Raw genomic sequence first — 16821 nt, 5'->3', positions numbered from 1 at the left:
AATGGCAGCTTGTTGGTGTGCGGGGACAACACTCATTTCCATGGCCAAGCTCGGATGTGGATGGCGGCCACCCTCATACCCGAGACCGGCATGAGGAGGGTATGTTTTGGGTTCCCTCATTTGATCCTTTCCTCCGGCGTGATCAAGAAGGTGGATTTTGGAGCCAAGAGCAGCGACGGGTTTGTGGAGCCGATCGTGGTGGGAGAAGTTGCGTTCACCAGCGAGGATGATGCAATCTTGGAGAAGAACTCTCTCGCGCTTGAGTCTGTGAATCTGGTGTTTGGGTTTTCTCTCGAGTACGACGAGATGGCTCGAAAGGGGAGCTACAAGTTTTTTGTGGGGTGCCGGTCATGGGGCAAGGACACGATCAGGAGCTTCAGCAAGCCCAACCAAGATGACTTTCCCCGCTGAAGAGGTGTTCAAGCATCCTGCTCTGGAAGATTTTGTTCTGGAGAGGCAGGGAACTGCTTTTGAGATTGATCTCGAGGGCTTCGTGGAGCATATGAATTCCTGCACGGACATCGCCAGCATACAAAAAGTAGCTCATGACAAGTACCACTTATTGCCTTGCCATGGCTCCCACACCGTAAGATGCATCTTTGCTTATTTGACAACATGGGGATGACCAGGATGATGACGATCGGGGAAGCTGGCAGTCGGCATTCTCTGTTTTTCTGTAGAATTTTTAGGAAAAGATGCCTACATTGTTCTCTTTAGTTGTAGATGGTGCTACAAACTCTGGCTTGATTAACATGAAAACGATTGTCAAAGTACGTTTCAGGTAGTGCTCAAGGTATGATCGATCATTCATGAACAAGCTATAAATTGCTCACTCAAAGTGGACCAGGCTCTTATCACTTCTTTGTGGGCTTTAATTGACACAGTTACATAGGTTGTGGATGATTTTCTAGAAAAAACATAGGTAAGGAACTTCTGGATGATATTGGAAAGTAGATACCCTTCAACGACTCACCAAGGACCTAGGGGAAGGAAGAGAGTTTATGGTGGTGAACAAAAAGACGATTTCTGCCTCTACCATCAAGCTACACCCGTTAGGCAACATTGAAGTTGAAACCGTGCCATCGGCGAGGGAAGTGTGGCTGCCATGGATTCCTGCCCGGTAAAACTGCCCGAGGGACTGGATTCATTCGAGCTAGGCATCAAATCAATGATCACGGCCTATCAGAAAGTACCAAGCAGCTGTGGCGGCCCCGCAAACGACCACCACTCCAGCGGAAAACAATGCCCGGACCGAAATCAAATCGGATGTTGGAGGCGGGAAAAAGGAATGGAAGTTCCAAGCTGAAATGTTTGACAAGAACAAGAAATCCTGGGCTTCGAAGGAGCTCCACCATCCATCCATGAATGGTATGAGAATCTAGAGTGGAAGAAAGACAATGTCCCTTGATGACTTGTAGTTTTTCCAAACAAGGAACTGTGACAATATAATGGAAAGCACAGGACGAGTTTTATCTATGGCTCATAACAACAAAAAGGCTCAAGAATGATGCTATGCACAACAATAGACTCTCAACCAAGAGTAACTTAACAACGGTATTCAAGCTTGCTGGCTTCTTCCAAGAGCTCTCCAGGACAAGTTCATGTCTCCTTGTCGATAGCTGCAATCTGCCTCACCAAATCCCACAACCGGCGATATGAGGCTGCGTGAGTGCGGGGCCACAGCTCTGGCTCGGCAGCTATAATTGAAAAGCAGGATGAAACTCGGTCGTTTCCTTCACCTACACAGTAAGCCTGGAGCAAAAGGGAGCGCGTCAAGGGAAAACTTAAACGAAGAGAATGAAAGAACCTGTAGCTGCACCGCCTGTGACGATGATCGCGCGTGAAACTCTTCTGGATACTTTTTTGTTCCGTCTTCTCCGAGCACGCTTTGTAAAGCTGCTTGGCCATACTGCATCAGGGTGCTGCTCGCCTCTCGGATCATGTAACGCCCATTGTTGTGCTCCGGAGGGAAATGCTCCGAACGTAAAAGAGTGTAGACAATTTCGCAGCTGCGCTGGGAACAAGCCCTGCAAGCACAAAAGCGTTATGTCATTACAGTAGATTTCTCTGACCTGTTATATGATTACGTGCTTCCATTGCTCTGCGGTTCTGATCCGGATTGGGAGCACCAAACATTGACCATTGGAATTAAATATTAATTAATCAGAGTAGGATTACATCCCTGTTTAATATTTACATTTATCAAAACTGGAGCAAAAATGTGTTGGCGATGCTTTATCGTCTCTGGAAGTTCAAGAACTTGATGCACAGGCCGAAGACGATCGCGATTGTAACGACGAGCGCAACATGCACGCCTGCGACCACACCCAGGAAATCGCGCTCGTAGCCGAAGTAGTCTCTCAAAAACTCTTGCACTGGCACTGGCAGCCTCGTCTCGTCTGTGAGCCTCAGTGGCGCAGTGATATCCCCGAGCTGAGAAGTGATGATTCCATACAGAGTCCACGCGGGTGGCGAAAGCCAGTAGCACCATCTCCACCATATTGGCATGCTCTGCATCGTGCAAGAGAAAAAAAATGAGTCTCCTCGATCGGGCAAACGCGAAAAAAGATTGATCATATACGCACCGGTCGAGGGATGAGGAAGCCCGAGAAGAGGTTCCACAGCGCGTAGAATCCAGTGGAAGAAATTGCCGCCACCCTCTCGTTGGGCGTGATTGCCACGGCCATCATCCCGTAGAGCGTGAAAAAGAGGAAGGAGAAGTAGGAGAAGAAAACGAACCACAAAAACTTTGCGGCCGTCCACTCGAGTTTCATCATTGAGTAAACAATGCCCGCGTATGAAACTGCCTGAACCAAAACGTAGAATAGCTCGATGATCACCTGAAAAGGACGCTTTCAAGTAAGATTCTTGCCACCATAGCCAACGCTATGTAACTTTACCTGAGCAAAGGCATAGGGGAGAGCTGAATACATTCCAGCAGCTTTTTCTCGATAGTATACAGCTCGCTCTACTGAAACAACTGGTTGAATCCCCGCTGCGTTGCAAACTCCAATAAAATACACGGCAGAATACATGGATCCCATGAGGTTAAAGAGGTCTTGCTGCCTTTCCCTGCAAAGTAAACATAAACTTTGTGAAAAGATCAGGATTAAAGCTTGCCCACCTCTTTGAGCCAACGTCCCAAAACATGGTGCCAAACATGAGAGCAGCAGTGAGCGTGAAGAACAGGCGTCCCAAAACATAGTAAGGATTCTTCCAGTAAGATCGATGCTGCTTCCACAAGCAGGCCATTACTTGTCCCCCAAACGAGAGAGGAAATTCCGAAGGAAAAGACAAGTCGACCGAGCCTGGAGGAGGTGTGCGTAGATCAGCAATCACAGCTTGGTTGTGGCTGGTAATGCATTGATCAGTCCCAAAACTCTCAGCAAAAGAATATTAAAACTCACTGGTAGAGAGTTGACGACTTGTAGATCTCAGTGTAGTTCACATTGAGCCGGTATTCTACATCCGGATTCGTCACCTCGAGCATCCAAGTTGCTGGATTGTAGCCGTCGTGGATACGAGGAACCCCAGGAACAGCCTGTGCAAACAAAGTCTCTCGTTAACAATGCAGTGTTGGAGAAAAACTATATGAAACTTACTTCGAAGTATTCGATGAGTCTGCTCGAATGTTTTCCAAGAGGACCAGAGTAAATCACTCGGCCACCTCGTTGCATGAGCAGCAGCTAAACACCACAAACATAACAATCAGCACAAAAGTGGGAAAAGAGAAACTCTCTGTTGATCAGAAGATCTTACCTCATCAAAGGATTCGAAGATGTCAATGCTCGGCTGGTGAATGGTACAAACGACGGTGCGTCCCGTGTTGACGGTATTGCGTACTGTTCTCATGACAATCGCGGCAGCCCGAGCGTCCAGACCCGAAGTTGGCTCGTCCATAAAAATGATGGAGGGATTTGCAACGAGTTCCACTGCTACAGTCAGTCTCTTTCGCTGCTCCGTGGAGAGCCCGTCCATTCCAGGGCGACCAACGATAGCATCGCGGATAGGAGTGAGCTCCACAAGCTCCATGATCTCCTCTACAAACATCTACACAAGAAAACAACCAAGAATCGTGAGAAACTTGAAAGCCAACGAAAACAAGAAATAACGACAGAGTGAGAAACCTCTGAAACCTCTGAAACCTGTGAAAAAGCACTCACCAGTCTGGTCTCTTTTGATACATCCTCTGACAGTCGAAGCCAAGCAGAAAAGACGAGCGATTCGTAGACAGTCACATTTGGCGAGTGGATATCGTTTTGCTCGCAATAGCCAGAGACTCTGGTGAAAGTTTCCTGCCTCTTTGGATATCCCGAGATGGAGATCTCACCCTCGATGTGGCCACCAGTTTTACGTCCAGCCAAAACATCCATGAGTGTAGTTTTTCCAGCTCCACTTACGCCCATCAGAGCCGTGAGAACTCCAGGCCTGAAGCTGCTGCTTATGTCGTGAAGAAGCTGGAGTCTACTCTCTGTGACGCCTTGTTTTAGCATCTCCTGGAAGTGATCAAATGAGCAATGTGAGAACTTCGCATGAGAAAGAGCTCAGTTTTGCAAACCAACCGGAGGCATGTCTACGTAATAGTTGACATTGCTGAACGACAACGCCAGAGGCTTGAAAGGAAGAACCATTCCCTTCTTCTTTTCAGCTGGTTGGCTCAGCTCGATCTCGTTAGCTGCATTAAGGTATGGAAATCAGATCTCGCTCGTGGTCGTGAAAATAGTAAATTTACCTCTATCAGAAGCTTTGAACTGGTTTTTGTACGTTTTGGTCGTTTCCACAGATGCTATTGCTTGATTGGATTTACTTGGAGCTGCCAGAGATAAGAAGAGCACACTTCGTAAGTTTGTGAGAAAAGCTTTAAGAGTGATCACTTACCGCGGAGATAGGTCAAAGCCAACGTGAAGCCAACATTGAAAAAGATAATGTAACCAAGCTGAGCACCAGCTCCAATCCAATACCAGTATCCATCAGCAAAGAGTCCTCGGGACTGTAAGAAGTTCCTCGCAATCGTGGCATTCCCATCCATCTACAGGAAAGAGAGAAGGTGATCAAACTTCTGAGCTAGTTTTTAAATAAGACTCACCCGCTGCCACCTTGTTGCACTAAACTCATTGACAGCAAGTGCGTTTTGCCCATACATCATTGGAGACGACCAATAGCCCCAGATCCACCAAGGATGTATGCTATCTGGAACCAAATGAAAAGGAAGAAAATTAGATGCTATAAACAGCGAGAAACAAGTCTTTTACCTCTTGAGAGAACAAAGCCACCCAGCGCAAAGATGACCAAGAGCGCGAACGAGCCAAACGTGTTTGCTATGACGATTTTCTGTGAGAGTGCAGCGATAAATCGGAAAAGTCCTCCTGCCATCTGATGGACCAAGAACAGAAGCAAGAACTGGCGAAAGAGTCTGTCAAAAAGTTAACAAATGTCTTAGAGATATCAACAAGCCTTGTAAGAAGTTTTACAAACCTTGAAGCGCTGGGAGCGAAGCCGATAACGTAGTATGTCATGAACACCCAGATTGCTGATTCCAGCAGCGAGAGTGGAAGCCTTGTGATTATTGTAGAGATTGAGTATGCCCAGGCAGGAAATAGCTTTTGGTCCCTTTGCTTGAAAAACACTGGGAGGCGTTGGATTGTCATGGAGACCTCAGCGAAACCACTGAACATGATAGTAGCCAGACCAAAAAACAATGCTCCCATGTACAGTGTCGCATCATTTACGTTGTTGGCATGAATATTTGTCCGTAAGAAAACTGTCATCGTGATCGCGGCCATGATAAAGAGCTGCAAAGTCGAATTCTGCTTTAGTGACTCGAGATTATCAACATCTACGTACCTGTGTACACTTGAAGACGTAGACAAAAGAGTCCCTTTTCATCAGGAGCATCTGCCTCGCCAGGACTGCTTTGAAAATGTCCCACTTGCCGAGGCCGTATTTCTTCGTCACAAGTGCCGCTGGATGAGATTTAGTCGTGTCAAAAGGCGTCGAAAACTCCTCGGCTAAGTTCTGACCAACATGAAACTGCCGGAATGCGCTTGAGAATTTCTCTACGGATACGTATTCGTAAGGCTTCTCCTCGTCAGCCCAGTACTGCTCTTGGTCTTTTCTCGACGTGACTTCTTGTAGGAAATCCGCGACTCCTTTCCTTGCAGGACACTTGAATCCCTGGGAGTCGAAGAAATCGAGCACAAGATCCCGCGGGCCCTGATAAACAATCTGGCCTTCGGCCAGGAGGATCAAGTCGTCGAAGAGCTCGTAAGTTTCCGGGGCTGGTTGTAGCAGAGACACAATCACAGTAGCATCCAAGACATGAACCGACTGCCTCAAGCTTTTCACGATTTGGTACGTGGTGGAGGTGTCAAGACCAGTTGAAATCTCGTCCATAAAAAGAGATTTGGCTGGCCCGACCAGCATCTCCCCTGAAAGTTTAGGAAAGAACTTGTAAGCAATTCTGCAATCCAATTGTTTTAGGACTAACCAGTAGTAACACGCTTCTTTTGTCCACCGGAGATACCTCTGCGCATTGCATCTCCAATAACTGTATCAGCGCAGATATCCAATCCTAGGATCTACAGGACGAAAAGAAAGAAAAGAAAGAAAATCAATGATATTAAACTAAGGTACTAGCTAAGAAAATGGCACTCATACCTTCAAGATGTAATCTGTGACAATGGTGGTTGCCTGACCTTTGATAGCAGAAGCCTGTTTCCACAGAAAACATAAGAAAGTTGATTCATTTTTGTTAAGTTCCTTGCCTTCATGTAAGCATCAATAGCAAGGTCGGGTTTGATTTTGGCATTCTTTTCTCTTCTTGCCAGCTCCATAACCATTTCTGTTTTAGAGAACAAAGAGCTGGCGATAGTCAGTAGCTGTGATGCAATAGCGATGAAGATTATATTACCATGTCTGCTTCCAACACCTTGGCACCGGGAAGAAAAATCAAAGGTCTCTCTCACGGTCAGTTCTCCCATATGCAAGTCATGCTGGCTAATGTAGGCAGAAGTTCTTTGCGGCACAAACTCTGTCATATCAGAGCCATTGTAGGTGATGCGACCCGAAACCTGTATGAAAAGAAAAAAGAAGATAAATAAAAACTGTAGAGAAAATTCTTCATATTTTTTCGAGGATGAGAACTTCTGAGAGCTTGTTCTTGCCTTAAGTGACTTGTCTAGTTTCCCAGCGAGTGCAAGAAGGAGTGTAGTTTTGCCCGCACTGGGAGGACCCAAGAGCAAAGTCATCCTGTCTCAATGAAAGAAAGTAAGATGAGTTCTAGTTCATTGGAGTTCTTGCGAATTGAAGGAAGCACTACAAACCTGGAGGGCTTGATGATGCCACTGATATTGCGCAAGACTTTGAGTGGATGCTTGTTTGATGAAATGAGATGAAGCAAGCCGAGAATTCTCTCCACCCCATTGACAACAAAGTTGTAGAGCGTGGGAAGAGCTCTCTTTCCCACATGAGTTTGAGCCTCAACAGTGAGACCCTCAAACCGGACTTCGATTTTGGGAAGCTCGACTCCAACCCTGCAAACAAAGAACTAAAGAACTAAGAAAAAAACCCTTCCAAAGAGATTGACAAGTTGTAAGAACTTGGAACTTGCCTATCGATTCTTTCGCGGAGCCTCTTGACGAAGATCTCGTCCTCTGATTCCTGGACGCCCAGCAGCTTTTCGATGAGGCCCCTCTTCTCTTGGAATCCGAGCTTCTTGACATCCTGATAAGCAATTTCCTGTCCATCCTCCCCGAGATTCTGGAGGAGGGCTGTCCTGAGACGATTGTGCGTGGGAAGCTTTTCCAACGCAACCCATTTGAGAGCCTCCTCGTCGTCGACACGAAGCGATCCACTCTCGGAAAAATGGTCACCCGTCATTGCAGCCTCCATGGTCGATCAATGGTGTTTCCACTTTCCACAAAACGCAGAGCTCACAAAGAAGAGGTTCTTATGCTCTCACCCATTTACTATCACAGTACCGCCAAAGAGAAAAGCTTTGACCCGACAATCAACGCTGGTAGGCGACACTGTAGAAAAATGTATAGAAAATGTTGACGATATCAAAGATCTTGTTTTCCGTGGTTGTCAAGCGGAACTTGGTAGGAAGGTCACGAGAGGAAATTACATATCAAACTTCCTTTCCGATGATATCAGTTAAAATCTAATCACGTTTTTTTCCCAAAGGCAATCGCCCACGTTTGATAATTTTCCAGTCAAGCGCGTCGGGCGGCTTCCTGGTATAAAAGCCCAACCAGAGAAACCCAGACAATTCATCGATCCCAGTCTACAATCTTCCATCCTCTAGCCTGAAATTTGAGATTTTCTCTTTTTCTTCATAACACCCATGGCAAGTTCATATCCAAAGGACAAGATTGCATTCCTGTACATCCACAGAGAGAGTGGTGAGATTGGCTTCGTCTCACAATCTGCGTCTAGGCATGTCCCAGTACTAGCAGCCAAGTGCGATTTCTTGTTCTCCTCCATGGTCGCGAGCGACAAGGCGGAAGATTTAGAGGCGGCAAAGCAGGCCACACGCTCAGTTGCTCCAGATATGAACAAGTACACCATTTCCATGCTTGGAGCAGCAGCTGACCAGGAGTGGACAGCCACCGTCTACGAGAGATACATTGGGAACGGGTTCGAGGGCGTGGTTTTCATCCAGGATCCCAATCTCCAGGAGGAGGACAGCGAGAGCATGAGCTATCTGGCCTCTCTGCTGCTGGACAACGGCGTCATGACCAGAGATTGCCTTCTGGAGCCCTTCAGCTCGCACACACCTCAAGAGGTGGACGACATCACCTCCCAAGTTGTGGACATCATCGAGAAGAATTACATCCACTTCCCAAAGCACGACCAGTGGTTCACAAGTGGGGGCAAGCAGAGGTTTGCGGACAAGGTGAGGTACCACGTCGCAAGAAACATTCCACTCGAGTTCGTCTTGCCCGCATTTCCAGTCAAGTCGTGCAATCCCGACAAGACTCTGGGAAAGTGCCCGGACAAGGCCGAGGAGCTGGCCATCCATTCCATGAAGATTGTTGCGGATCTCATCAAGGCCGTGTATGCTCCAGGCGTGCACTACAACGTCGCCTCGGATGGCCATGTCTTCTCTGATCTCGTCGGCTCGGACGACGCTGCTGTGGATTCTTACGGCGAGATGTTTTGGGAGATGGCACACAATCTGTATCCCGGCCTTGTCAATTTCTTTCGCCTGGATGAGTTTCTGCTGGACAACCACAGTGACAAAGACATTGCAAAGCTTATCTCCAACACCACCGTGGAGCATCCCGTTGCGACTGAGCTCACCGCCAATGCAGAGAATGCCAGGCGAGCTCTCATGTGCTTGTTTGGATGTGACGAGTCCACCGTCACCAAGGAGATCAAGGAGGAGCCGGAGACACGCAATCTATATCGTGGCTTCTCCAGGTTCATGCTCGAGGACTTGTACGAACACAAGAGCTGCAAGAATCTCCCGTCAAAGTCGGCCAAGAAGAAGCTGTGCAGCCAGGTTGCCTTCCTCATGATCCTCAGGAACCGTGCATACTCGGCCATGGTGGAGTGGCTCTTCCCTTTGCAGCTGCGCATTTCCATCCACCCGCATCCAAACAGAGGTCCCAAGTATGGCATCAACATCATCCATTCCTCTCTAGTGGCAGCGCAGCGTTCTTCCGAGGAGAAGAACTTCCACATCCCAACACCATGGCACAACGCGGTGGTGGAGCTGGCAGATGGCAAGTTCATGCTGCTGCACTCCAAAGTCATCCGAGGTTCGAGTATGCAGGCCAGAGAAATGGCCTGTGAGCAGCTCGACTTGAGTCAACAGTTGCTTCTCAAGCGTCAAGGCTACAGAATGACGCTGGTGACATATCCAGACGGCAGACCCAGCCACTACAGGCAGGTCAGTGTCTGCTAATATGTGATAGACGGTTTTGATTCTGGGTAAATTCCCTCAGGCCCATTTTTTTGTAAATTTTAAAAAGAGTAAATACCATTTTTTCTCTCACTTCTTTGTCTCCATCTGGGATTCTAAAAATGAACCGTACAAACAGAAGAAATAGAGAACATATTGTTGACTGTATAGTGCTTCCTCTGTTACTACAAATATATGAATACCATTACAGCAGTATAGGAGTCACTACTAACTTTGACAATCTTTTACTTCTGCTCCTTCTCTGGATCAATGTTGTGAAGAAGAAGCCCTGGATCGAAAATTCCTCAATACCGACACTATTCACCGCCTAAGTTTTACGCTGTGTATTTTTCAGTCCAATTTTGTAAGCGGCTCAAGCTGCACAACACGTTACATGCTTCGCTCCAGCGTAGGCCATCCTGTCTCCAAAAGGACGAGACGTGGTCTTTGGCAACTTGAGAACTTTAGGATGTGTTTGACAAGCCTTCTTTTTGAAACAAAGGTTTTTGCAAGACAATGTCATACGTCAAGTGGAATTTGTGGTCAAAGAATGTTTGCTACTTGTTTTGCGTTATACTGTATTTATGCATCATTTTAAACACGTGTTTTAAGAGCAGGAAAGCAGCAAGAAGCTACCTTCTTTCTTTATGCAAAGTCTCAACCGCCTGATATATAAAATGTAACTATAGTTCTTGTCAGAATTAGATGGCCTGACTTTCTATGGCAAGTTTGGATTCACATCAGATTCTCTTCTTTTTATGGAACTTGCTTCCCTGGTATTTGTTTTCTTCTTTGTTGACTTACATAGTTCACGTGTAAGTTCCAGCGCAAACTATCAGAGCAAGATATGTACTGTAGGCCCGTGCTTTGCCACCATTGCCTCCATCATACCAGTGCTTCACCCTTGCATTCATCGTAATACGACTCAGACCACGCTAGCCAAAATTCGAACGACTGCATATTAGGTAAAGTCATACTGCTGCCAATGGCTGACCTGTCCATTCTTTTTCTTGGCCGTATATCATGTACCTCCTCCATGATTAACAATTTTATTCATAAACATTCACATGGTTTTGTTTGTGTGGCTTATATTAAATTATTATGAATATACCTTGAAAGCATACAAGGCCTGTGCCAAACACCCATGTGGAAATAGCAGACATTTTGTGTCATCAAGATGTATGTGAAGCATTCAGTGTGGAATCAAAAGTGAAATAGGGCTTCCCAGGGACATGAGGAGTGGCCTCGTTTGCATTGAGGACTTGGGGCCCCAGTATGCTCAACCTCATGCCACAGACAACACTTTCAATGCTGTTGGAGAAAAACTTTTGTCCTTCTGCGATGCAGTATAGGAATGTCAGTGGCTTGGACACACATTGGGAGGCTGCACTTGTGAGGCATGGATCCTTGCAAGGCTTACATGGTCTCATACTATATGCTGCCTCAGAAACTCTGGATGAGGAGCTCAGCACGGCCTGGATAAGGGTGCAAGGATTCTCAATGTGAGTGGTGTTGTTGCTGAGATCTTAGGCAATTGTGTTGCATACAATGGCAAATCCAGCATGAGCTGGAGCAGACTTGCTGCAAGCTGCAACTCATCTCATTGTGGGCTCCAGCTTTGGAGCGCTGCCTCCTGCGAGCTGCACTGCTTGGGGCAGGAGTGCTGTGCCTTCATAGAGATTCATGAATGTGGCTACAAGCTCTAGTAGATCCAACAATGAGGTATCTTTGGAACATGGCCTATGTCCACACGCCAGGTCCACTCAAACTTCTAATGCACCCAAGAGCTGTCTTGAGATGGGACCAGTTCCCTAGGACCCTTGGAGTGAGAGAGATTTCCCTGCCAACCAAGTGGTTTCCCTCTGCAACGCCCCATTCACCTTCCAAAGGCTTGTCACCAACACTTTTCAAGACTACCTCACCGACTTCATGAGAGTCTTCATGAACGACTTCAACGTTTTCAGCTCGGAAGATCAACATCTTGAATGCCTGGAGAAATGCCTCAACAAGTGCGAGGAGAACAACATAGCACTCAACCCCGATAAATGCACTTTCTTTGTCAAATCTGGAGTACTTCTCGGCCACGTTGTCTGCAAAGACGGCATTCTTATCGACAAGGACAAAGTCAACGTCATCTCCAAACTCGAACCGCCGAAGAACCAGAAAGAACTTCGGCGCTTCCTCGGCAAAGTCGGATATCACCGACGATTCATCCACAAGTACGCTCACATTGCCAAACCACTCACCGATGGACTGAAACAAGATGCCCAATGGACATGGATGTCCGAACAGCAACAAGCATTCGACAATCTCCGACTCAAACTAACAACAGCACCGATCCTTGCCAAGCCCGACTGGACACAAGAGTTCCACATTCATGTCGACACTTCCAACGTCGCCACTGGTGCAATTCTGAGCCAAATTCAACACGACAACCGAGATCAACTGATCTACTACGCCAGCCGACTACTCAACCCAGCTGAACGAAATTACACCACCACTGAGAAAGAAGCTCTTGGCATGATCTACTCACTTCAGAAGTTCCACCACTACATACTGTCAACCAAAGTCATAATTTTCGTCGACCACAAGGCACTCCTTTACCTCATCAACAAGCCAATACTATCTGGTCGAATATCAAGATGGTTCCTTTTACTACAAGAATACAACTTCGAGATCGTCCACAAACCCGGCAAAAATCACAAGCAAGCAGATTATCTCAGCCGGATCACCACCGGCGACAAACCCGAAAGACTTACCGATGACTTACCCGACTCAAACCTATTCCGAGTTTCAATACTGGCAACCTGGCTCGACGACGTCTTCAGTTACCTGAACTCAGCAAAAGTTCCAGATCAGTACACTACGTCCGACCAAAAGAAGACTTTTGTTGCTAAAACCCGACGATACTCGGTTATCGGAGGCACTCTCTACAAACTCGGAATTGACAACATTCTTCGCCGATGCATCAAGCAGCCACACACAACTCAAATCATCAAGGAAGCTCACGATGGACCTTCTGGTGGACACTTTGCCGCTGACACCACAACTCGGAAGATTCTTCAAGCCGGCCTCTGGTGGCCGACACTCTAGCATGACACTGAAGAATTCTGCAAATGCTGCAACACATGTCAAAGACACCGATTACCACCGAAAACTTAGACTCAACAACTCAACCCAACATTCCCAATGGCACCATTTCAGAAATGGGGACTCGACTTCGTCAGACCCCAAGTCAGCACCCGTCGATGAAATCAATACATCATCATCGCCACTGATTACAGGCCGAAGCAATACCTCTCTGACATGCCACAGCGAAAGCAACAGCAACCTTTATCTACGAAAATATCATCACTCGTTTCGGCATACCACTCAAACTCGTCACTGACAGAGGTACCCACTTCATCAACCAAACAATCAAACATCTCGCCACCGAGTTCAAAATCCGACACAAAATGTCAACACCATACTATCCTCAAAGCAACGGTCAAGCAGAAGCAACGAACAAAACACTAAAGACCATCCTCAAAAAAGTCATCAACGATTCCGGCAAAGACTGGGACGACAAACTTCTGGACATACTTTGGGCCTATCGCACTGCGTATAAAGTCACCACTGACATGATGCCATTCAAACTGGCATTCGGAACAGAAGCCATCACGCCAATTGAATTCATCGTCCCAAGCATGCGAGTCACCGTCAAGTATAATCTCGACACCCGACATGCAGTTCGAGAAAGGCTTCAGCAACTCGAACATCTCAACGAACTCTGACTCAACGCCCTCTGGACACTTCATGCCATCCAAAAACAAAGAAAAGCTCGGCACGACCGACAAGCATCCTGGCATAACATTCCCAATTACAGCATCGACGATCATGTTCTCTGGTACCAAGGACCCATCGGCAAACTTGGCCGAAAACTCCACACCAACTGGCAAGGACCTTTCAAAATCATTGAACTATACCCCAATGGCACAGCCAAAGTCAGCACACTAGCTGAAGACTTCATTGAGATTGTCAACCTCAACAAGCTTTGACCATATCACATTGACATATTCAGCATCACCACCTCAGCAAGTTTCCAACCTGAACCAACCAACACCCTGAAACCACAATTTCTAAACAGCAGCAAAAATCTATAAGTCCCAAGCTACCGTTGGATTAAGCAATCGAGGCTGACTACGTTCGCACCGAGGACAGTGTCTAGTTCTGTCAGGGGATCAAAGTGTATCAACCAAAAACCAAGGTTCAGGGGACTCCGACTTTGAACCCAGGGCTACATTGGAGCCATAGATTAAATCATGCACAACATATAGTATATACTAGCAGTTAGAACCGCTAGCCTTTCAAAGAGGGGAATTTGAATTGTGGATCCCTATCTCTATTCCATTGTTTTTCTTATCAATAGACAGCATTCTTTTACTCGTGCTTCTTCTCTGCCCTTGGAGATCGAGCCCTTTTCTCTTTTGTTTTCTTACTAACAATAGATTTCCAGCGAAGAGGAGTTTTCACACCTCTTCATGCCAACAGTCTACTATGGAAAAGGCCCTATCAAATTAAATGCCACCACCTCAAATGGACAGGAAACTGCAATTGACTATAATTGTCCTTTTGTAGCACGAAGGGTAGTATTATGAGTTTAGCACCAAATACAACTACGCTTATACTAGAAATATCACATCACATTTTTAACTAATAGAAAAACCTATGCATCTTCTCAATCACACAACGATGTTCTATATGCCCACCTAGAATAGGAGAATCATGGTAGGTATGGAGAAAGTGTGGAATAATGATTGAAGGCACCACCAGCCATAAATGATCATCAGGATCTGTCCTTACAAAATAAAGGTAATTTTTAAGGCAATATTGAGAATGTAAATACTGATATGACAAGTCATTAGTAAGTGATGTAAGATTTCTCAAACCTATTGTAAAGTTTTCAAATCCACAGCTCAATCTTTTGAGCCTCACAAACCTTGTCAAAAGAAAGTAAATCTAGCTTCGCACCTTATGGACACTGAACATTAATTATAACAATCACTAATAATATTGAATCCTTGTCCAAAAAATCCATAAATATTGGAATAACAGGCTCGCCAAAACTATGAGAAGAGAGTTAAAAGGAAGAGGAGCTCAAGAAAAAGCATTAACATTAATCATAAAACTCCTTAAGCGATGAATAATTATAGTGCACCTGAATTTGGAGCAAAACTCCAAGCCTATTGCACTACGAAATAAGGGTCCAGTACAATCCCATGAGCACTAGTTCCCCGTATCTAGCACTTGCATGGAAAATGGTGTCAGACGAAGTCTGGCACAATTTTGGCATACCGATGGCTTAACGCGAAGAGGAGGGTACCCTACCGACTAGAGCAGCGATTTAGTAAGTTTCGAGCTTGTCCCAGAGACTAACTCCTGGTACTAAGGGGGCGGGTTGGGGTGAAAGCCCAAAGCATGTGTTCCTCAGGGTGGGGGGCTGTGGGGGGTTCCAAATATATAGTAGAGATAGTGGTTAGAACGCATGTCTGACTACTTGAGATATTAGTTTGGCTCCTGCTAGGTTGTATAGCTCCTTGTTCTGCATCGGGCTTGGGTCTAAGCCCAAGCTCCAATGGAATGGCCTTAAATTGCGAATTTGGACACAGGACAAACACCATTGTATTTAAATCAACCTTTACATTCCATAGACATGCCAAATGAGCAAATTTAGACACTTTCCATAAATAATATTTGGGACTAAAATGAGACTAACACAAAGGGTGTGATAGCGAAGGTGTTTGGCAGATACGGTAAGCTATCATCTTGCGATATTGAGGGACAAATTTCAATATGCGAGGGTTCTTGCCAAGCCAGTGCAAGATAGAGCAAAAGAGAACTAAAAGCCAGGCCGAGAATGCTTAGCTAGAAACATATATGAGTTCCTACCTTATGCCCATCTGGCTAAGTACAGATGCTAAGCCCAATTTACTAACACTTGGACAAAAGGGAACAATGATGGGAACTAGCAGTACCGACCTCCTGCCGTCATGGTAGTAAAGAAAGAGAGTCCGTAAGGACTAGCCGACAAGTATCTTTCGATACCCGAAGTCACATTTGCAACACTCTCCCCCTTTGGGAAGATCGACGTCCTCGTCGATGCATACCCGAGTTTAGCAAATCGTCAAGGAAACAACTCTGAAAGTTAACGGAAAGCACACTATGTGGGAAACACATCAACTTAAATGAGTTATGGAACGACCTCTCTTCTACGTCTAAAGACGTTAAGACTCAGACACCCTCCGACCGTCACCGACAAGGAAATGACTAACAAAGTTAGCCACCCTTGCTGCTCTGAGTACCACTCATCTTACAAAGGAATGATACATCCCTGCCCGCAGGGACATAGGAAGAAGGCTAGAGGCCCAACTTCCCCTGAGCAAGAAATCAACCCTGTCGGGAAGATTTAGACAACTATTATAAACTGGTAGATTAAGTTGTTTATACGACCACGCCCCTTTTCAAAAGTGAGTCATTGATTGAGAGGTGGGGACTTGTGATCAGTCTATAATAGTTATCCCCATGGTTATGGATTGCATCCATGCACCGAAGTGCTGAAATCAGTCTGCCAAACTGACCCAAGTACTAATAAATGAGAGAAACGACACTTTGATTTATAGAAATATATTACTTTATTAATTTGCAAGATTTATTACAAGATTTACAAAAACAAATCTTTATTACAATTTTCATACTCCATGACAAGCTCACGAGCATGTGTAAGATTCCTAAAAGGCTCCCAAGTTGATTCACAAGTTGGATAACCTTTCCACTTAACTAGATACTCTCGACATTTGGCATGTTTAAGCCAATGAGTGTCCAAAATAGCTTCAGCCTCATACTCAGGTTCACCCTCAATAATCGTTGGTGGAGGA

At 45.9% G+C, this 16821-nt stretch overlaps 1 protein-coding gene across 2 annotated transcripts; it reads right to left on the bottom strand.

Moving 5' to 3' along the window:
• Window positions 1-2135: 2135 nt before the first annotated feature.
• On the bottom strand, window positions 2136-7953 carry LOC9642820 (ABC transporter G family member 37). Of its 2 annotated transcripts, XM_024678452.1 has the most exons (22): window positions 7610-7953; window positions 7323-7532; window positions 7164-7248; window positions 6911-7070; window positions 6765-6841; window positions 6658-6711; window positions 6488-6578; window positions 5845-6428; window positions 5476-5792; window positions 5253-5413; window positions 5087-5190; window positions 4879-5029; window positions 4733-4813; window positions 4563-4675; window positions 4164-4496; window positions 3760-4050; window positions 3603-3686; window positions 3408-3541; window positions 3125-3352; window positions 2901-3072; window positions 2586-2840; window positions 2136-2511 (listed from the first exon to the last, which is right to left on the bottom strand). In XM_024678452.1, exons 1-22 carry the CDS (start codon window positions 7888-7890, stop codon window positions 2236-2238), a joined length of 4242 nt encoding a protein of 1413 aa, XP_024534220.1. In that variant the 5' UTR covers window positions 7891-7953; the 3' UTR covers window positions 2136-2235. The 2 variants fall into 2 exon arrangements, with proteins under 2 accessions (XP_024534220.1, XP_024534219.1); XM_024678451.1 differs by having other exon boundaries at window positions 6765-7070.
• Between the last annotated feature and the right edge of the window lie 8868 nt (window positions 7954-16821).

This window comes from Selaginella moellendorffii, unplaced genomic scaffold (genome assembly GCF_000143415.4).
Source record: "Selaginella moellendorffii unplaced genomic scaffold, v1.0 SELMOscaffold_22, whole genome shotgun sequence".
Classification (NCBI taxonomy): Eukaryota; Viridiplantae; Streptophyta; class Lycopodiopsida; order Selaginellales; family Selaginellaceae; genus Selaginella; species Selaginella moellendorffii.
Note: the sequence above shows the minus strand (reverse complement) of the source record. Positions and strands in the feature narration are given on the sequence as shown.

What these genes read in the sequence shown, in the direction of transcription:
- LOC9642820 (XM_024678451.1), bottom strand. Translation starts at nt 7,890, where the DNA reads ATGGAGGCTGCAATGACGGGTGACCATTTTTCCGAGAGTGGATCGCTT. An exon ending in ATTACGTAGACATGCCTCCG is followed by an intron (nt 4,497 to 4,562) that starts GTTGGTTTGCAA and finishes GATCACTTCCAG; the next exon opens with GAGATGCTAAAACAAGGCGT. An exon ending in AAGTCGTCAACTCTCTACCA is followed by an intron (nt 3,353 to 3,407) that starts GTGAGTTTTAAT and finishes ATGCATTACCAG; the next exon opens with CCACAACCAAGCTGTGATTG.